At 36.7% G+C, this 23600-nt stretch overlaps 1 protein-coding gene across 1 annotated transcript in view; it reads right to left on the reverse strand.

The window, feature by feature from the left end:
- The window catches only part of CUBN (cubilin), a 306947-nt gene that overhangs the window by 219169 nt on the left and 64178 nt on the right, over positions 1-23600 (reverse strand). Inside the window, exons 18-21 of the mRNA XM_062210514.1 lie at positions 8949-9093; positions 8543-8721; positions 5590-5755; positions 5070-5286 (exon numbers count right to left, since the gene is read on the reverse strand). Coding sequence (XP_062066498.1) covers positions 5070-5286; positions 5590-5755; positions 8543-8721; positions 8949-9093 — 707 coding nt within the window. The remainder of the gene's footprint in view (positions 1-5069; positions 5287-5589; positions 5756-8542; positions 8722-8948; positions 9094-23600) is intronic.

Below are 23600 nucleotides of genomic sequence, written 5' to 3' on the forward strand. Positions count from 1 at the left end.
ACTAAAAACAAAAAGCAATTCAAATCAATTGGCAATCGACAAAAAGAGTTAAAGATTTTAAAAGCTATTATTAAAATTGCTATATTGGTCTATTATGCTATATTATATGTGTGTACATATTGTATGTCCACATGGGGAAATTTTATTAAGAGTTTTATTTTAAATGGCTTATAGATAAGATTGTCCATAAATTTAAGCTGCTAAAATCAATCAAAGATACATTTTAATTTGTGGGACCTGAATCTGTGTATCATATGTTTTAGACTTGTTGGTAGAAAGAAACTAAAAACATTTTAGATGGTTGTGCTTAAGTTTACTGGCTAAAGAAACTACACCATGTTAGATATTTAAGAGGTGTTTTCAAATACATGATTCTTAAAATTTATAGAAGGCATTGGACCTTCTGGTAAATGTTTTCTTAAGTTGTTATCTAATGGTTGAAACTATTTGCTAAGTATTCATGTGATATTGCTATTGTCAGCAAGCGATCTAGGACTTGCTCCCTCATTTCTCTATTCTAAGCCCAACTTGTTCTTTCATTTCTCTATTCTCTTCAAGGTAGGAAACTAATTCTATTATGAAGGAATCTGTAGGATGCACAATTTAATCTTTAGACCTTATAAAAGAGATGGCTAACATTTTTCTGCAATAGCATAGCCAAAATAAGAACTCAAATAATAATCTCATAGCTAGATTCACTTCGCCATCAGCGAAGTATACAGTAAGTAGAAAAAACCTCCCTTTCAGACCAAAGGGAAAGAAAGTTTTAAAGTGAGAATATAATTTTCCTCATGGACATTGTCTACCTTAGAAAAACTACTACAGAACATGCCTGTGACTATAGACTTGTAGTTCAGGCCACCGAAGATTAGAGATGGGAAATGGGCACTCCCTTGACTTGCATCCTCTGGTCTGCTTTAACACAAACCAGGAGTAAAGGAAAGCTCGGCATCAGAAGCAATGGGTGGCAGGCCTATTAATGGCTGATCTGTACAGTGATCTGCCCTCAAGGAGACCCAACAGGCCAGTCCACTGCAGTGGCTTTCAATGTGGTAAGCCTGGGCTTCAGCAGAAGTCAGCTTGTGAAGAGCCCTGGCAGCTCTGCCAAGAGTTGGATCACTGGAAATGGACCTGCCCTGGAGTTGAAGGATGCCCAGGTCAGAGCCACAGATCTTATTGGCTCTAAGCTGAAAAGCCCTTCACTCAGCCCAACTTCCAAAGTGACCACTGCAGCTGAGGGGATGGTCAAGTAGGGTCAGCAACATCGCAGGCAGAACTGTAAATTTCTTGTTAGAGATGCCACTTGCCTTTACCTGGCCAGCTCTCCTCCCAGGCCAGCCAAGTAATGAAAGTCAACAGAGTGCCTTCCCCTAGGAGGTTCACACCTCCCTTAGGATGTACCCCATGTGAAGAGATAGATAGGTCTGGGCCTCTTAACTTACAAGGCCTAAAGCCCACCAGATTATTATCAAGCCCCTTCTGTCAGGTTCTATTTGCCTCTCAATCAGAAAACTTCATTGTAGCTTAGACAGCACCTTTCTTAGCTCCTCTAATAATGACTCTGTCCTTTGTTCTAGGCCCTGTCTAGTGCACTTGGGCCTCATTCCTTTGTAATCATAACCTCTACTCTACCACCAATGGCTCTACTCCCAACATGTGTGTACTGATGGTCCTCTTCCCCACTTAATGCTGTATAATTGTTCAAACCTGGTTAATGCCACTCTTAGGATCATTGGTTACTATCCTCACTCTGTCTTTTATGACCTTGTCTAAATATGATCAGAGTTGGCAAACTTGGAAGGCTTCCATAGCCTTGGCAACTCATGACGACAGCCTAGGATGGTTACTGGCGCCATAAACTAGAGTGTCAATTTGTTGGGTCAACAACAGGAGCCACTGTGCACTTGCTCCTCATGTGGGATCGCTGTCCTTAATGTGCTGTACATTTTGATTTAATGCTATAACTAGTACTCAAACAGTATGTTTCACTTTGTGTTTCTATGTGGGTGCAAACTGTTGAAATCTTTATACTAAATTGATCTTCTGTATATAAAGAGAATTGAAAATGAATCTTGATGTGAATGGAAGGGGAGAGGGAGCGGGAGGGGGGAGGGTTGCGGGTGGGAGGGAAGTTATGGGAGGGGGAAGCCATTGTAATCCATAAGCTGTACACTGGAAATTTATATTCATTAAATAAAAGTTAAAAATAAAAAAAAAAACTGGAACAAGAGAGAAAAAGAGATAACTCTACAATGATTAATAGGTCAACTGAACAAAAGGATATAATAATTGTAAATATATACATATCCAACACTGAGGAACCTAAATTTATAAAGCAATTATTAATAGATCTAAAAACTTCAGAAAATTTATACATACACATTGAACCACATCTTCATGATAGCCAATAGGTCAATGAAGAAATTAAAAAGAAAACTGTAAAATTTCTTAAATGAAAATGGTTGTACAAAATACTAAGTGGGATACAGCAAAAATCATTCTAAGTAATAAATATATATCAAAAAAGGAATTTCAAATTAACAACCTAGTATTGTACCTCAAGGAACCAGAAAAACAAAAAATGAACTGAATTCTAAACTTTTAGAAGGAAACAAATAATAAAGATGAGAGAAATAGACACTAACAAAATAATACCAAAAGATTAACAAAACAAGGAGTTTGGGTTTTTTTGAAGATAAACAAAATCAACAAACTTTTAGCTATGCTAAGAGAAAAAAAAGATTCAAAATAAAATCAAAGGTAAAAATGGAGTCATTGCAATGGATACCACACAAATATGTTGTGTTGTAGTGGGTAAAGCAGCCGCCTATGATATCAGCATCCCATATGGGCCCTGTTCTTGCTGCAGCTGCTCCACTCCCAATCCAGCTCCCTCCTAATGGCCTGGGGAAAAAGCAGCAGAGGATGACCCACGTGTTTGGGCCCCTGCTCCTGGCTCCTGTGTTGGGCCTGGCCCAGCCTGGCCATTGCAGCCACCTGGGAAGTAAACCAGCAGATGGAAGATCTCTGACTCTTCCTCTCTCTCTGTAACTCTGACTTGCAAAATAAATAAATAAATCTTAAAAAATAAAATAAAGAGGACCATTAGAAACTATGATCAACTGTATGCCAACAAATTGGAAAACCTAGAGGAAATGGATACATTTCTGGGCAGATACAACTTATTAAGATTGAATTTTTTTTTTGAAGAAATAAAAAATCTGAATAGATCAGACCAGAGTAAAGGGATTGAATTAGGAACAAAACATCTTCTAGCAGGGACTGGCATTGTGGCATAGTGGGTAAACCTGCCACTTACAAAGCTGGCATCCCATATGGGCGCCAGTTCATGTTCTGGCTGCTTCACTTTTGATCCAACTCCCTGTTAATGGCTTAGGAAAAGCAGTGGAAGATGTCCCAAGTGTTTAGGCCTCTGCCACCCACAAGGGAGACCTGGATGAAGATCCTGGCTCCTGGATTCGTATTGGCGCAGCTCTGGCTGTGGTGGCCAACTGGGGAGTGAACTGGTGGATGGAAGACCTTTCTCTCTCTCTCTCTCTCTCTCTCTCTCTCTCTCTGCCTCTCCTTCTCTCTGTGTGTAACTTTGACTTTCAAATACATAAATAAGTCTTTAAAAAAGAAAGAACTTCATCTCTGACCATATGCAAAAATCAACTCAAAATGAGTTAAAAACTTACATATAAGACTGGAAACTATAATACTGCTGGAAGAAAACATAAAGAAAATGCTTTATGATGATGTGTCTGGGTAAGGATTTTTATAATAAATTCTCAAAAACATGGGCGACGAAAGCAAAAATAAACAAATGGTATTACATAAAATTGAGAAGTTTAAGCATGGCAAAGGAAACAATCAACGGAGTAAAGAGACAACCTATAAAATGGGAGGAAATATTTCCGAACCAGATATCTGACAAGGGGATAACATTCAAAATATATAAGGAACTCAAACAACTCAATAGAAAAGAATCTGACTTATAAAATGGACAATATGCCTGAATACATCTTTCTCAAAAGAAGACATACAGATGACTGACAAGCATAGAAAAAAAAATGCGCAATATCACTTATCATCAGAGAAATGTGAGTCAAAATCACATGATATTACTACATACCTGTTAGAATGGTTATTATCATAAAAGACAAAAGACAGAAGTGTTGATGAGAAGGTGGAGAAAAGAGAATCCTTACACACTGTTGTTGGGAATGTAAACTAGTACAGTCATTATAGAAAACAATATGGAGGGTCCTCAAACAATTAAAAATTGATCCAGCAATTCCTCTCCTGGGTATACATCCAAAGAAAATGTCAAAGATATATCTGCCTTTCTACATTTATTGCAGCACTATACACAATAGTGAAGAAATAGAATCACCCTAAATACCTAACAAAGGATAAGTGTATAAAGGAAATTTAGTATACATATACAATAAAAACTATTCAACCATATAAAAGAATGATACTTTGCCATTTTCAACAATGTAGATGAACCTGGAGGACATTGTATTAAGTGAAATTAGCCAGACACAGAAAGACAAATACCACATGGTCTTACTTACACGCAGAATCTGTAAAAATTGATGTCATAAAATCAGAGGATAGAATGGTGTTTACCAAAGGTGGGGGTGGTTTGAGGGGAAGAGAAGATAGGAAGATGCTGGCCAAAGGATACATAATTCTAGTTACATAAGAGGAATAAATTTCAAAAATTTATCGTAAGGCAAGGTCACTAAAGTTAATGACAATATATTGTATTCTTGAAAAAAATGCACATAGACTAAATATTGTGTATACTACTCCAGAAAATGATGACCATCTGAGATAACACATTTGTAAATTAACTAGATTTAACCATTCCACAATGGTTAAATCCACAAAACATCATGTTCTATAAAAACATACAATGTTATCTGTTAATTTTTAAATGAAGAAAGAATAAATAGATGGTAAATGGCAAATGTATAACCAATTTTGTCCTTCTCTGAATAAAACTCTATAAAATAATAAATAAGCTTCCAAGGTCAGCATTAAAAAGAAAATAAGCTCACCTCCCAAGAGATGTTCCAGAATCAGTGTCATAAACTTCTAGGTAGTCATTCGTGCAATTGTAATCAAACTGTAGGTGAAAACTTTTGAACACCAAACGAATTAGGTGGCCAGGTTGAAGTAATATATACCAGGTACAGTTTACACCATGGGGGTAGATATTTGGATGACCTGGACTTTGAATGGTACCTGTCAACTCCGTAAGAACATTTCCACACGCTGTTGAAATAAAATTATAATAATTACCACAAACAAGTAACTAATAAGATACCAGGATGCCAAAACAAAAAAGCTGATCCTAACTTTTTAAGTTCTCCAAAGAAAAATACTTCTTATATGCTGCTTATTTTCTTGATTATAGATAAATACCAATTAACTACGGATACATGTTGATTAGGAAATATATTCTTTGACTTCGAGTGTACTTTATATTATAGTGTATATAATTGTTACATGTTTTATTCCCACTGTTCATTTATTCCAATATAAGCCTAAGAGGAAGAGAAAGAGACAATCTCTTACCTAAATCCTCAGTACTGAATTTAGCCATGAAACCATGGTTTTCAGTTGAAGAACTTTTCACAAACGTGACATAAAGAAAATTGTACACAGATGTTATAAATGGAGGAATGTTTGTGCCACAGTACTTTGCATTTTCAGGAGAACCCATGATGGAACTGGTACCAATCTAAAGAGGAAAAAAAAAAGATATATTCAAGCTTATTTTATTAGGTATCTATTATCTATTTTCTTTATTTTTATTTTTTGACAGGCAGAGTTAGACAGTGAGAGAGAGACAGACAGAGAGAAAGGTCTTCCTTTTTCTGTTGGTTCACCCCCAAAATGGCCACTACGGCTGGCGCGCTGCGCCGATCCGAAGCCAGGAGCCAGGTGCTTCCCCCTGGTCTCCCATGCGGGTGCAAAGCCCAAGAACCTGGGCCATCCTCCACTGCCTTCCCGGGCCACAGCAGAGAGCTGGCTTGGAAGAGGAGCAACCGGGACAGAATCCGGCGCCCCAACCGGGACTAGAACCCGGGGTGCCGGTGCTGCAGGCGGAGGATTAGCCAAGTGAGCCCCAGCGCCAGCCTAGGTATCTATTTTCTAAGAATAATTGTTTTTCTAATGCTTATATTAACACAGCAAAAGTCAATCTGTGAACACAATTTTAGAACATTTTAATTACCCCAAACGAAATTTTAGTCACTTGCCATTTGCCCAAACCAGAGCCCCACGCAGCCATCGATCCACTTTCTATCTACATAAAGTACCTGCTTGTACATTTCAAACATGGAATCACACAATATGTGATCTTTTGTAACATGCTGTGACTAGGTTCTTTTAGGTTGAATATGATTTCAATATTCATCCACAGTGTAGCACGTATCATTACTTCATTCCTATTTAGTGCCATAGAGCATTCCATTTTATGAATATATCTATTTTACTTATCCAGCCATCAACTGATGGACATTTAAGTTGCTTCTGATTTTTTAATTATGAATAATAATTGAATCTTCTATTTTATATGGCATTACAAATAATGGTTGTAGACATATCTGGATACACATTTTTGTGTGGACATACATTTTCACTCCCTTGTGGAACTGCTGATTCAAATGGTAACTCTATGGATAACTGTTGAGAAACTACCAACTGTTTTTCCGAAGTGGTTGTACTAGTTTACTTTCTTACACAGTGTATAAGAATTCCAGTTTGTTCCCATCCCTTCCAATACTTGTTATTATCTGACTTCTTCATTGAGTCATTCTAGCAGATGTGAAGTGATATTTCACTACAATTTTGATTTACATTTTTCTGATAACTAAAGATGTTGAGTACCTTTTCACATGCTTATTGTCAACTCCATATTTTCTCTGAGGAAATGTGTATTCATATCCTTTGGCCACTTTAAAATTTTTAAATTTTGATGAGGTCCAAGTTTTCTTTTGTATTGTTTATACTTACTTTTCATATTTAAGGTCACAAATACTCATGACCATGTTTTCATCTAAGAGTTTAATAATTTTAGGTTACATATTTGGGTCTTTTTCTCCTTGTTGGCATTCATTCCAAAAATCAGTTGGTCATAAACTATGAATTCATTTTTGGACCTTCAATTCTGTTCCACTGATCTACATTTATATCCTTACTCCAATAACACATTGTCTTGATTACTGCAGTTTTGAGCTAAATTTTGAAATCAGAAAATGAGTCCTCCAACTTTGTTTTTTCTCAAAAATGTTTTGGTTAGTCTGATACTCTTGCATTTTCATATCAATTTTACAAACAGCTTATGAACTTCTTCAAAGAAACCTCTGAAATTTTGATAGGGATTAGACTGAATCTTCAGATCAATCTGGGGAGTACCGCTAACTAAACAGTATTAATTTTTCTAATCCATAAAGATGAGAGATAGATTCCCATTCATTTAGGTCTTCCCCAATTTCCTCCAGTAATACATTTTCATTTTCAGGGTACAAATTTTATACTTCTTTACAGAAATGTACTTATTATAATGTAATTATAAATCTTGGTTTCATTTTCAAATTGTTCATTACTAGTATATAAAATAAATTATTTTCATATTTTTGATCTTGTAGCCTGCAACTTAAAGAATGTGTTTATTAGTACTAATAGCTTTTGATGTGTGTGGATTCCTAATAATTTTTATATTCAAGATATGTTGTCTATGAATTGTGATAGTTTTACTTCCTTTCCATTTTACATACATTTTATTTCTTTCCTTTGCTTAATTGCCCTATCTATAATTTCCAATATAATGTTGAATAGAACTCATGATAATAAACATCTTTGCTTTTTGTACTGACTATAGGAGCAAAGTGATTAGTGTTTCATAATTAGTGGTATTATACATAGGTTCTCTTTATATAATTTTTTACAAAAACAAAAAAATTCATTCACTAAAATTTAGTTTATATTATTTTCCTCATTATCTATGGAAATACATCTGAAAGATTGGAAGAGATGTAGTAGAATAGAGATCTCTAGAAATTATTGTTCGTTCAATAATTATGGATACCTTGATATAATTTATAATTGGCACTATATTAAATTAGTGTTAGTGAAAAATATATACGGTATTTAATAGATGCTCTCAGATTAAGGAAGTTCCTTTCTTTTTCTTACTTGTTGAGTATTTTTATCATGAAAGGGTGTTGGATTTTGTCAGAGCTGTATCTGCTGAGGAGATAATGTGGTTTGTCCTTTATTTTATTAATAATAATTGATTTTTTGGAAGTTATATCAACCTAGGATTCCAGGGATAAGTCCCACTTCATGTATAATCCTCTTTATATGCTGGAATTCAAATATTCATTGGGGATGTTACATCAATATTCATAGAAGATGTTGATCTACACAAATGACTTTTTGTTTTAACTCATTTGCAGATAACATGACATAGTATTTTTAATAATACAAACAAATACAAATACCGAAAGATTTTCACTCTTACCTCAACATAATCTGTATCACACTGTGCAGAACTTCCAATTTCAAATGCAGTAAAGTTGAGAAGAACTACCTGACTTTGGGGTTGGGAGATAGTCCACCTACAGATTCTTTCTCCAGGATATACATTAGGATAAAAAGGAGAGTGAATGATCCCTTCTCCAGTTAATTCACCCCCACAAGCTGTAAATATAAAAAATAATGTTAATGCTTGAACAAAGATGAATAATTCTTACTCTCAATTTTATTACAAAGTCTAATTCTGCCTAATATGATAAAAGAATGTAATACTTTTGTGAGAATATTTTCCTTGCTGTTTGACTAAATGACTAAGTTATTTCAAGAAATTAAAATGTTATAATCAGGCAAATTAAATTAAACACTTAAAAATTAAATATAAGTTTCCTTACCAACTTGATAAGCAGCTCTGAAACTAACTTTTTCAACAGAAGCATCAATTTTAAACCTGATCCATATAGTATTAGTAATTGATGTAACATGAGAGAGAGTTTCATTGCCACAGACTTTCCCCAGTAAGGTTTTATCATCTCGAACCTAAACAGAAAAATAAAATAGATCTCTAATCTCAATCAATAAAATACCTTGGCAGTGGTGACATTATTTGGAGATGAGGAAATGGTAGATTCAAAGTGATAATCCAACTTGGGTTATATACTATTTTATATCTGAAAGCAGTCAGTGGGTTAACAGTAAACAATGGTAAAATCTTAAGGCAATAAAATCTAAAAGCATAAGAATTTTAAAGATGTTCTCCTAATAATCTCTATAATGTCAAAGAGGAAATAAATCTATAATCATGGACTATTTAGAAAACAACAAAAAATAAGAATACTACTTACCAAAATATACACATATCAGCCAAATCTGTAATCAAAGGAGGTCACAGAATAAACTGTTTTCATGTTGGAGAAAAATGAAAGATGGAAAGAAAGATGAAAGAGACAAAAGAAAGAGAACTTAAGGAGTCAAATAAAAAATCAGCAGGGGGAAAGAAATACTAAAATGAAGAATAAAGTAAAAATAAAAGCAAAACCTAAAAAATAAAATACAAATGAAAAAATTCATAGATACATTCAAAAACTGCTTTTCAGAAGGAAATGGAGGGAGGATGGGGATATAATATACAAATACAGATTTCTAGCCAGTCTAATAAAGAAAACATATATAATACTAAAAATAGCAAAGGTACTACAAATAAAAAGATACTAAGGAACTTAAAAACATATAGTCCTATGTACAACTCTATCCTATTATATTTAAATGTTTGAAATGGGTCATTTCCAGGAAAAAAAAATTGAAGTTATCTCAAGGAGAGGAAAAAGAAATAGACATAAGCCATGGATATAATAAAAAAAACATTATCAATCATTCCCTAACACTCAGAAGGTGCCCTACCTGGCAAGTCCTTTAAAAATTTTAAGGAATAGGTAATTCTAAAATATAATTTATTTTAAGATACCATCAAATATGGAACAATTCTCAACTAATTTTTCTCAAAACACTGTTGCTAAATCCCAACAGAGAAAACTATATGTTGATTTCACCTATTAATATACAGTAAAAAATCCTAACCATAGTTCAATAAAAATAAATTCACAATCTATTGTTAGCCTTGTATATAAAATCAATTATGGTAATAATAATAACACAAGGTTTTAAATTACATATTATCTTGTCAACAAATCCAAAAGATAAGCGATATGACAGCTCCATGCCAGAAAGGTTGCTAGCATTTCTGATTTATCAAAGGCAAACCTTTTAAAGTTAGAAGAAAAAGAGAATTTTCCTCAAATAATCAAGACTGCCTGTTCTGAATCAATAGCTAATATCTTATAGTGAAGCGGCCATGAATATCCTCTATGCACCTGGGTTCAAATCCCACCTCTGTCAATTACGAACTATCTACTTAAGAGCCTTCAACAAGCTAAGCCTAGCTCATGGGGTTGCTGAAGCAAATAGAGTATATTCCTTGGTAAAATGTCTGCTAATAGATAAAATAGACTAAATGAGAGCTGTTGTGATTCTTGACACTTTAAAAAACTATTTATTTATTTGATAATCAGAGTTACAGAAAAAGGGAGACAGAGAGAAAAAGAGACCTTCCATCCACTGGTTCATTCCCTCAGATGGCCAGACAGGAACTTCATCCAGCTCTCCCACATGGGTGGCAGGAGCCCAAAAACGAATTATAGCCCATCTGGGATGCCAGAGTGGGAGGCAGTAGTGCTGCACCACAACACTGGCCCCAATTCTTGGCATGTTTTAAAGGTGAATCACTAGAGACTTCTCATCACAATCAGGAATTAGTCAATGGATACAAATATGACTCCTGTTCTATAAAAGTATCCTGGAAGACCTAGCCATTAAAATATTAATAAGTAACAAATATTTATAACTAACATTATAAAGATATCAACAAATACCAGGAACTGTTCTGGTGATAGCAATGTGAAAGCTAATCACTGAAGGCCAGCATTGTGGGATCCATATGGTGCCAATTCATGTCCCAGCTGCTCTAGTTCCAATCCAGCTCTGTGCTAATGACCTGAGAAAAGCAACACAAGATGGTCCAAGTGTTTGGGCTCCTGCCATCCACATGGGAGACCCAGATAAAGCTCCTGGCTCCTGGCTTTAGCCTGGCCCAGTCCTGGCCATTGCAGCTATCTGGGGAGTGAACCAGTGGATGGAAGATCTCTGTCTCTCTGTCTCTCCCAATCTCTATGCAACACTAATTTTCAAATAAAGAAATAACTGTTAAAAAAAAAAAAAGATAATCATTGCTCCATAAGGAACTTAAAACACATGAGAATGTTTTTGTTCAAAAGCCTATGATTGAATCCTGGCTGGTCCTCTTCCAATCCAGCTTCCTGCTAATGCATCTGGGAAAGCCACAGAAGATGGCCCAAATGCCTGGGTACCTGGGTCTCCCAGGTGGGAGACCTGGATGAAGTTCCTAGCTCCTGACTTCGGCCTGGTCCAGTCCCAGCCATTACAGCTATTTTGAAAATCTCCTTTATCTCTGTCCTTGTCTCTCCCTCTCTGTCACTCTGCCTTCCAAATAAATAAAATAAATCGCTAAAAATAAATAAATAATAAATAAGATATCTGAGAAAGTACAGGGTTCTACATCCTTATTTGTACAAAGGTTCTCAGTAGGTACCATAATTAGGCATTTGAGAAATTTGTGAGCACATTTTTGTTTTTCTTTTAATTATTATCACAGTTGTGGTGGGCACTGGTGGGATTTAGTGGCTAGAGACCAAAGACATTAGTCAGCCTGGAATATGACAGAGTCTCACACAATGAGAATTCTCCAAAGATATTTCTATAGGCAGAAGTTCTACTAGGCAGTGTGAAATCTAGCTTGATTTACACATCAAACACAATTAATTTTTGCACAATTCTAACGTATACTTAATTTTCCAAGATTACAAGTAGAATATAACTGAAAGTTTTTTTTTCCCTCCTGGAAATCTGCCAGGAGTTGATCATCAATACAGAAAAATCAGTCACCAGCTCATACAGCCATGCCAGCCTATGTCTGTACTGCAGCATTCACAGCAATTTAGGACATAAACAAGATGATTACTGATGCCATAAACAAGAGTGTCAAATTGTTAAGTCAGCAACAGGAGTCACTGTGTACTTACATCCCATGTGGGATCTGTCCTTAATGTGTTGTCTAATGTGCAGCGATGCTATAACTAGTACTGAAACAGTATTTTTACACTTTGTGTTTCTGTGTGGGTACAAACTGATGAAATCTTTACTAATTATATACTGAATCGATCTTCTGTATATAAAGATAATTGGAAATGAAAAAAAAAAAAACCTGGTGTTAAATTGGAAATGGCATAGAAAATTAATTAATTTAAAAAAAAATATTATGTAGGATCTCTGTCTTTAATGTGCTGTACACTGTTATTTAATGCTATAACTAGTACTCCAACAGTATTTTTTTCACTTTGTGTTGCTATATGGGGGCAAACTGTTGAAATATTTACCTAATATATACTAAACTGATCTTCTGTATATAAAGAGAATTGAAAATGAATCTTGATGTGAATGGAAGGGGAGAGGGAGCGGGAAAGGGCAGGGTTGCAGGTGGGAGGGAGGAAGCCATTGTAACCCATAAGCTGTACTTTGGAAATTTATATTCATTAAATAAAAGTTTAATAAATGAAAAAAAAAAAAACAAAACAAAAAACAAGATGATTACTTCATTATGTCTTTAAATGCAGCTTGTCCAGGCTTTCCATATGCTGAAATACATGTGACTATTTTTTCTGCTTTGCTTTTAATTTATCTTTATCGTAATCTAATACTCGTAAATTTAGATTTTAATATAATGTGTACAGTGAGATTATATTATCAATGAATTTCATTTTAGAATGGTGAAAGGGTGAATAGAAGCCTTGGGCCAGTGCTGTGGCATAGCAGGTAAAGCTACCACCTGCGATGCTGGTATCCCATCTGGGTGCCAAATAGCATCCTTGCCTCTCCACTTCCAATCCAGGTCCTTGCTAATGGCCTGGGAAAAGCAGTAGTAGACAGTGTGAGGGCATGGGCCCCTGCCACCCATGGGGGAGACCCGGATTAAGCTGCTAGCTCCTAGCTTTGGTCTGGCCCAGCTCTGTGTGTTGCAGCCAGCTTGTTCATGGAGGGTGGAGAGTGAGCCAGCGAATGAAAGATTCTCTCTCTCTTTCTCTCTTTCTCTCTTTCTCTCTCGTTCTCTCTCACTCTCTTTGTAACTCTGACTTTCAAATCAATAAATAAATCTTAAAAAAAAAAGTCTTAAAGTACAGAACAACTCATCAGCATAACTCAAAATCCTGAACTCATTGGGGGATGACAGAATAATTTTCAGTAGAAATAACCTCAAAACTGAGAAAAATAGGAATTACCTAGGTGAGCAGAGTGTGCAGTAAAGGGAAATATTTTAAAGCATGATATTCAAAGCTGCATATGACACAGTTCCTGGCACCCATAACTGGTGGAAATTTAACATTCTGGAAAATTACAGGACAGTTAAGTTTTGGGAACACTTTCTTGCTAGCACTCAATCATAAATATACACAAGATGCCAGTAAAGACACAGATTCTCATCAGGTACACTCTACAATTATGAGAACTGAAGCTATTCTAAAGCTCTAATAATAGAGAGATGATTAATAAATTATGGTTCAGCCATAGGATAGTCTTACACACAGAGAAAGAAATCACATGCAGTGCTACTGACTCAGACCAATAACTGTTCTTTTCTCCGAGCTCTGATGTCACCTACAGCACAAATTTCACAGACTGTAGTAAAGTTACATGAAATTTCTCTCTAAACATACAGCAAATCTCTGAAGGAAAATTCTTGTCCTTTCAGCACCTAATAAAGAACTTTGCAAATAGATATTTGACAAATTCTTGTTGGGTCATTATTTTCAAAGTGTAATATGATGATTTAATTTTCGTTAGAGGTATAGACATACTACAGTTCTTGAAAACCAAAAAGCAGGACACACAGAGTAAGATATATTCCTTCTTTTTAATCCTCCCAGGTTCTATCTACTTCTTCCAAGCCTGTAGTCTCTCTTTTCTGCTTTACCACTAGAAGATAAGAAAAAGGAAGGAAAACAGCCAAAGAGCATTGGAGCAAGCTAAAGTGGACTATTCCTCTGGGCCCCAACTAATGAAATTCAAGGACTCCCACAAGGAGAAAGGCAGCTGCAGTCCAAATGTTCTAAGAGGAACTTATAGGGCTCAAGGGCCTTAAACCTAGAAGGTGCGATTGATTTTGGCTCTGTTTCTTTCTCTCTCTGGAAATTAAACCATATTAATTCTGAAAGACTATATTCTCCTTGGATCCCAGACATTGCAATACTTTAACCACAGCACCTTTGAAAGAGATATTGAAATAAAATTCATCTAATACTTTAAGTGATCCTAAATACTACTACAGCACAATTTGTATTCAATATTCTAAGACTTATAAATTTGCATCCCTTTCAAAACAACAACAATGAAACTCTCCATTGTCCTTGTGAACTAGAATAGACTCTAAAATGTCTCCTCATTATTCACTGTCCCCCTCCAGGAAAAGGATTAAATATTTGTGGTCCTTGCCATATCTCCCTAGGAAAATACATATTCTTCTCATTAACTATGGGCTCAGCCAGAGAAGCTGCCTTCCCCAGCAGAAAGTAAGCAGAAGAGAAGTAGTCATTTACAAGTAGAAGCTTTGAAAGTTATTACATGATTCAACTACCTTTTACTTTTCCCTTCACAAGACCAAGAACCTGGGCCCCAAGACAGTGAAGACACAGGAAGCAGCAGTAGAGCTGTTTAGCAGAACTGATTTAAAACTAACATGTTACCATGAGCAGAAAAGAAACATGTGCTGTAAGCCACTGGAATGTTTTGTTGCTGTTTTTCATTTTTCTGATTATTGTTATTGTTTGTTATTATAACATAGCCTAGGCAAAAAAGACTATTATCTAAACCCAATTTATGGTAATAAAGAGTTTGTCTTAAGAAGTCAGGTGAAACCACATCATGATCACTTGTAGAAGGGTAACAACAAGTTCATTATTTTTAGTAGATTATATTTGCAAAGAGATGACAATGACTAATTCAAAATTCTAGTATTCTGAGGACCAGGTCCAGATTTCTCACTGATTGCCTTATTCATGTAGCAAACACTGAACGATTCAGGACCAGAGTCCCAGTATTTAATCCATGACCCAGGATTTTTAGCCTGTGAGTATGTCAGGCTTTTGATTTTTAAATGCATGGATTAAGCTATTTCCTAAAGAGGAAATTTCTCATAGAAAATAGATTTGTTATGAAGACACTTTCCCCTGTAGATACAGTTCAAATGAACTGGATTGAAAAAACAAAAACTAATTTGTATGAAATTTTTAAGTGTGAGATGTAGAACCTAGTAAATAGTAAGCTTGAACACGTGGAATGGATCAGGTTCCAAAGCCACATCATTTGTTTGTCTTCCATGAATCCAGATTTATTTTTTATTATGATTTCTAAAATCCATTAAGCATTACATTTTAATCAAAAGCAAACAATATATGCTGGCACTTAGGCATGGTCCATCCAAAAGCTGAAAACAATATCCTACCATATGCTAGTATTTAATACATGGTCTCCTGTGAAATGAGCAGTTGATGGGCCACACTAGCTAAGACTTGATTTTTGAGACTAGCTTTGAACTAATATGAGTAAGGAACAGAGGGATGTGGCCCCATTACAAATGAGAGAATAAGGAGTAAGGGATAGAGATGAGAGAAGCCAGACAAGGACTAAGAATTATTTGGTGGTGGTGGGGTGTTCTTTGTCTTTTAAATTTTATTTGTTATTTATTTATTTTCATTCAGTTTTGAAAGGCATAGAGACAGAAATAGAGAAAGAGTTCTTCCATGCACTGGTTTACACCCCAAATTCCCTCAATGGCCAGGGATCAGCCAGTTTGGATCCAGGAAGTCAGGTCTCAATATGGGTCTCCCACTTGGGTGGAAGCACTTGAGCCATTATTGTTGCCTCCAAGGGTACATGTTAGCAGGAAGCTGGATCAGAAGTGAAGTGGCTGGGTCTTGACAATCAGGCACTCCAATATGGGATGTGGGTGTCCAGCACAGGGACTTAACAGCTTCACCAAATGCCCACCCTTATCTTTTGTCCTATATTTCATGGCCAACATTTTAAAGCTTTTAATGTCTCATGAAATAGTGTCCCTTCTAACATCTGTAGTAATAAATTCATCTTGTATCTGACTTTTTAAAATTTATGTTCTAAAATAAAGAATACTTGTCTACTTCTACCTAGAAGGCCTCATTCATGACTGTAAACTACAATTCTCATCTTCTATCCTTTCACTCCCCCTCCTCATCATTATGTTAACTTTTAGTGATAATTAATTGAGGGATAGATTCTGTGCTAACATAATTATTTCTGCTTGCATTTATGATACAGTTCAAGCTCTATATTTCATGGCACAGTTTTGAACTCCTATCTTTATTTTTAAAGATTTATTTATTTATTTGAAAGTCAGAGTTACAGAGAGAGAGAGAGAAAGAGAGAGTGTCTTCCATCCACTGGTTCACTCCCCAGATGGCCACAATGGCTGGAGCTGCACCAGTCCGAAGCCAGGAACCAGGAGTTCTTCCAGGTCTCCCATGAGGGTACAGGGGCCCAACCACTTGGGCCATCCTCTACTGTCTTCCCAGCCAGCAGAGAGCTGGATTGGAAGTGGAGCAGCTGGGACTCGAACTGGTGCCCATATGGGATGCCAGCACTGTAGACAGCAGCTTTACACACTATGTCACAGCACCAGCCCCTCCTACCTAACTTTTGCTTCTCTTTTACTGTCCTTTGCAATTCTAGCCACCCTAGACTATCTTAGGTTCTTTTAGTTTGTTTGTCAACTTTGTGTCTTAATTTGGTTTCTAGGGCTCTGTTGACATCTCTCCCTGGAATCCTGTTCTTGGTTCTTGGCATTACTAACTCCACATAAGAACAAATACGGATCCTAAGGAAATCTATCTCAAACCAAATCCATTAAAATCCATAATCTGTTACTTTCTCTCATAGTACTGTTTCTTTTCTGTATGACACAACTTCCCTCAAAATGTGTGGCACAGGCACCATTTGCAAGGACAACATCCAAAATCGTAGTGCTGGTTCAAGTCCCAACTGCTCTGCTTCTGATCCAGATGTCTGCTAACGTGCCTGGGAAAGCAACGGAATATGATCCAAGAGCCTGGGCCTCTGCCACCCATGTGGGAGATCCAGATGAAGTTCCTGGATCCTGGCTTCGACCTGGCCCAGCCCCAGTCATTGAGGCCATTTGGGAAGTCAACTTGATGATGGAAGTGCTCTCTTTCTCTCTGCCTTTCAAATAATAAGTAAATAAATAAATATGGAATTATGTGGTTGTGTGCTTACTTGTTTAATGTATCTCTACAAACCCATTCCCTAGAATAGTACTTGACAATTCAGGTGTTTGATAAGTACAACTCAATGATTAGATGAGTGAATGATCTCTTTCAATCCTTTTCAGGAGAGTAATATTGCTATCCTTATTATAGATGAGAAAACTGAGACTTGCATATGTTAAATATTTTGCCTTTAGTAACACAGGGAATTGAATATTTTATCATATTTTCATGCAATTTTATTTTTATCATATCACAGAAAACTTCCTGTCTACATAACCTAAAAGTTTGTAGCATTCTTGATTCATGCTCTTTCCATATTCTCTTTTTACTCACTGCTCTACATTACACTGTTCCACTAGGTTTGGGATTCCTACACAAGCATGTGACTCCCCTTCATATAGCAAAATTCATGCCATGCAAACTCTTGTAATTCCAAAATTAGATGACTCTGCCATCTCAATCTTTTTCCTGGCTCTCGCTATTCCAGCCTATAGAATTAATTCACTTGAGCAATCACATATTTTATCACTTCATTGAAAAGCATCAGGCAAAGATGTTATGGAAAAACAGTTGACAACAGAACTCAGAAACTAACAAATGTTTCTAGTCTCTGCCAAAACTCCAAATCCAATATACTAAAGAAGGCAAACTATTGAACATCACCCATGATCCCTTTTCTCTGCCATCTGTAGAAAGGCATTTCTTCAAATTAAATTTAATTTCAAAATATACTTAATGTGAAAACAATACTATTCTTCCCATTCTGGTGTGGTTATTTGCTGCAACTACAGTTGAGCTTCAGCTGACAGAGGCTTTATTCCTTCTCTGTTGCTTAAATATAAACCCTTGAAAATCATTCTGTTGATCACAGCCATGAGTCTAACCAGCACATCCATCTGAAGTATGCTCACGCAGACCAATGCCATGGCTCTCCCTCAAACATACCTAGGGCTGCTCAAGTGAAGTACTTCAGTGCCAAATAACAAAAGGAGGTCTTTGTTAAACTTGAATTTCTATCAATACAAGGAGAATTTTGAGAGTGCTGTATAGGGCTAATTGGGAGTAACAGGGCCAGGTGGAGGGAGGAAGGGAGAAGGAGCTAAAAGAGAATTCAGAGTGAAAAAAGCCCCACAATGTTTCAGTCTGCTGCGCTCTCTACTTTGGCAATATTACAATTCAATTAATTTATCTTGAAGATGTTACCTGGGAGTTAAGTTTCATCATGTCTCATAGGTTTTAATATATAAAATATCTTGTTTGTTATTTTGTAACTAGTCTTCCATTGCATATTTTATTCCCTTCTTAATCTGATAATTATTTAGGAGAGAGTTGGTAGATTTCAATGGACTTGGGTACTTTTACTTGTTTTATCAATAATTTCTACTTGTGTTTATTGTCAAGAGATGCACAATCTGGAGAGCGGCAAGATGGCGGAATAGGAAGGGAGCACATTGATAGTTCGGCAAGACACAGGTTAATAAAAGTGGAGATACTGCAGGGTCAAGGAAGAGTAGGGGAAGAAACAGCAGAGGAAACTCTTCCGGAACTAGTGATTCACAGTGGACCTGCGTGGAGAGCGTGGGAGCCCAAGTTCGGGACACCAGTGGCAGACTCAACACACCAGTGCTGGAACACCAGGTGAGCCGAACCTCAGTAGCCTGAGACACCAGCGGGCAAGCGGAAAGAGGAGATTAGAGGGAACGAGGCTTGAAACTCCGTGGGGAAAAGTTCACCAGGCTAACTAGAAGAGAGAGAAAAAAAAAATAAAAAAAGTGACTGATACGGACACGAGTTTCTCTCTCTCTGCTCACCCCTCAAAGGCTAGCGAGACAAAGAGCAGGCGCCATTTTGGACATACGTCATAAGCAGGGCGACCTCAGGTCTGCACCGGCCCTGAGCCTAGCAGAAAAACCTGACTCTGGGGGGAGGGGTGAAATAACAGGAGATTAGCATCTAACTTGGCAACCCAGTGGGAGACTGCAGGAGAATTGGAGCCCACACCGAGGGCAGCAGAGATTCCCTGTGTGGTCCTTGGGAAAGAGCTTCCAATCTCTGGCTCCTGTGGGTATATCATTTGCCTGCTAACTACCTCCAATTATGTTTAGCTGTGCGGAATTACTTCCCTTTTGAATCAAAAAAAAAAAAAGAAAGAAAGAAAGAAAGAAAGAAAGAAAGAGAGAGAGATTTACCACGCCTAACCTGGGAGTGTCATCTTTGACACACCCTCAACTCTGAGGAACCAAACACAGCTCTCAGTCCACACTCATCTCAAGCCTCTAAGGCTCCACTGAAAGCAGACAGTCCACTTAATATAGAGCCATAGTGTAACAAGAAAAAACACCACAGTGAAGAAACCAAATATCTCCAACATGCCAAACAACAAACGCAAAAACTGAGGTAACAAGAACAAGGAAGACACTATGACGCCCCCAAATGAAAAAGACACCCCAATCCAAGATTATGAAGATGATGAGATTGAAGCAATGCAAGAAGCGGATCTCAAAAAATTGATCAGAACATTAAGAAGTTCTCAAAAACAAATTCTTGAACTACAGAAATCTTTAATGGACAAGATAGAAAATCTCTCTCGTGAAAATGAAATCTTAAGGAGGAATCAAAATGAAATGAAACAACTAGTGGAACAGGAAATTGCGATAGTGATGAGAAATCATAATGAAATGAAGAATTCAATAGATCAAATGACAAACACATTAGAGAGCCTTAAAAACAGAATGGGCGAAGCAGAAGAAAGAATATCAGACTTAGAAGACAGAGAACAGGAAAGGAAACAGGCAAACCAAAGAAAAGAAGAAGAAATTAGAAATCTAAAAAATATTGTTGGGAATCTACAGGATACTATTAAAAAACCTAACATTCGGGTTCTAGGAGTTCCTGAAGGCATGGAGAGGGAGAAAGGATTAGAAGGCATTTTCAGTGAGATACTAGCAGAAAATTTCCCAGGTATGGAGAAGGACAGAGACATCCTAGTACAGGAAGCTCATAGAACCCCTAATAAACATGACCAAAAGAGATGTTCACCACGACATGTTGTAATCAAACTCACCATAGTGAAACATAAAGAAAAGATTCTAAAATGTGCAAGAGAGAAACGTCAGATTACTCTTAGAGGATCTCCAATTAGACTCACAGCAGACTTCTCATCAGAAACCCTACAAGCTAGAAGGGAATGGCGAGACATAGCCCAGGTACTAAGAGAGAAAAACTGCCAGCCCAGAATATTATATCCTGCAAAGCTTTCATTTGTGAATGAAGGTGAAATTAAGACTTTTCATAGCAAACAGAAACTGAAAGAATTTGTTGCCACTCATCCTGACCTGCAAAAGATGCTTAAAGATGTGTTACACACAGAAACACGGTCACCAATATGAAAGAAGGTAAAGGAAGGAAACCTCACAGCAAAAGAACACAGGAAGCTCAATTTCTCTTTGACATAGAATTAAACTCTGATGCTCTGTTAAAGCAATGTGTTAAAGTAATCTATTATGTTCTCTTGATGTCTGTTAAATTCTAATTGTTCAAAAACAGCTGAATTTTTATTAAGAGCTGTGGGTTATTTAAATATGTGCTTATTTTCAAAGATTTGAATAATCACCTTGTAACAATGATCAAATTTGGTCTGTTATGTCATGATTTTAAGGAATCTTATTTCAACCAGATATTTTGGATTTTGAGCCTCCTTGGCATTCTTGACAGGCATTCAAAAAATCAAAGTTTCAAACAATCTGGACTCTAAAATTTCCAATAAATCTTGGACTTTGGTTTTTCCAGTTTGGGCCCAACTGAAAAAATCGAAGGACCTATGTCTCTCATCTTATAGAGACACCAACTAATCAGGCTATTTGGATTATATTAGAAGTACTGTCAAGATGTGATGTGGTACCAAACTTTAAGTTTCTATAATGGAAAATGCTATTAATACAAATGTTTGAGAATTAAAAAGTCTAATGATTTTGTGTTACTAGACATGATAGTTATCTTAATGAGAAAGCCTCAGAGGCCTAAAGGGTTAAATACTTGTAAAATCCTACAGGTGCTTTCAAAAATACTGTGTAGTAAGCAAGTGCCTCTTGTTGGTTGATGAGTTTATAATTTTAAACATGGCGACTTAAAGTCTTTTGTCATCCACAGTTATATATGATCTGCTGCTCATAAAACTAAAGTGTTGTTGGTTCTGTGTTTAGCTGTCCTCCTATCGGTTCCTATGGACTTTTCCCAGCCACTTCTATTGTATTCAGTACTTTGGGATGGCTCTGTAAACAGATGAAGCCAATAATGTATTAACAGTACCAACTGAGAGAAAGTATGGTTAACTGAGGTTACTAAAAACAAAAAGCAATTCAAATCAATTGGCAATCGACAAAAAGAGTTAAAGATTTTAAAAGCTATTATTAAAATTGCTATATTGGTCTATTATGCTATGTTATATGTGTGTACATATTGTATGTCCACATAGGAAATTTTATTAAGAGTTTTATTTTAAATGGCTTATAGATAAGATTGTCCATAAATTTAAGCTGCTAAAATCAATCAAAGATACATTTCAATTTGTGTGACCTGAATCTGTGTATCATATGTTTTAAACGTGTTGGTAGAAAGAAACTAAAAACATTTTATATGGTTGTGCTTAAGTTTACTGGTTGAACAAACTACACCATGTTAGATATTTAAGAGGTGTTTTCAAATACATGATTCTTAAAATTTATAGAAGGCATTGGACCTTCTGGTAAATGTTTTCTTAAGTTGTTATCTAATGGTTGAAACGGTTTGCTAAGTATTCATGTAATATTGCTATTGTCAGCAAGTGATCTAGGACTTGCTCCCTCATTTCTCTATTCTAAGCCCAACTTGTTCTTTCATTTCTCTATTCTCTTCAAGGTAGGAAACTAATTCTATTATGAAGGAATCTGTAGGATGCACAATGTAATCTTTAGACCTTATAAAAGAGATGGCTAACATTTTTCTGTAATAGCATAGCCAAAATAAGAACTTAAATAATAATCTCATAGCTAGATTCACTTCGCCTCTCATAGCTAGATTCACTTCGCCATCAGCGAAGTACACAGTAAGTAGAAAAAACCTCCCTTTCAGACCAAAGGGAAAGAAAGTTTTAAAGTGAGAATATAATTTTCCTCATGGGCATTGTCTACCTTAGAAAAACTACTACAGAGGGCGGAGCCAAGATGGCGGATAGTGAGGACGTGTGCCTTAGTTTGGGAAAATAAACTTTCATAAAAGCGGAATTACTGTAGCATCAGGAAAAAACTCAAGAAAAAAACTGCAGAGGAATCGCTTCCGGATCTTGTGGAGGAAACACAGAGGACTTACAGGGAACCCACCGCGTGGAAAACCAACCGAGACAAGCCGAGTGGCAGCGGCGGGAGAGGAGGCAGAGCCACAGAATCTCGCCAGCGCGGGAACGGAGGAGGGTAAGAAAGACAAAAGACCTGAGAAGTCCGAGACATTGGGGGGAGGGGGAACAGAGGCCTCTCCCTTCACTCACCAAGCAAAACAAAGAGCACCGCGATTTTACATATGTAAAGCTCAGCCAAACTCAGTATCTTTAGCGAAACTGGAGAACACATTGAGGGCTGCATAAACTCTTTGTGTGGTCCCAGGGGTAAATCAAACGAATACTCACAGAGGCTAGATTTCAACTACCCTCAACTCCACTCCCAACTGAGTCAAAAAAAAAAAAAAAAAGAGAGAGAGAGAGAGAGAGAGAGCGTCCCAGCAAGGAGCAAATAATCTGGGAGAGTCGCTCTTTACACAGCCTTAAACCTCAAGAAACAAGCATAGCTCTCTGGCCATACCCATCACAGCCCCTAAGGCTCCAACAAAACAGACAGCTCACTTAGAGGCATAGTATAACGAGAGAAAAAAAAACAAAAACAAAAACAAAAACACCACAAATTATCTCTAACTTGCCAAGCAGGAACGGAGGAGGGTAAGAAAGACAAAAGACCTGAGAAGTCCGAGACATTGGGGGGAGGGGGAACAGAGGCCTCTCCCTTCACTCACCAAGCAAAACAAAGAGCACCGCGATTTTACATATGTAAAGCTCAGCCAAACTCAGTATCTTTA

This window comes from Lepus europaeus, chromosome 14, assembly GCF_033115175.1.
Source record: "Lepus europaeus isolate LE1 chromosome 14, mLepTim1.pri, whole genome shotgun sequence".
Taxonomy (NCBI): Eukaryota; Metazoa; Chordata; class Mammalia; order Lagomorpha; family Leporidae; genus Lepus; species Lepus europaeus.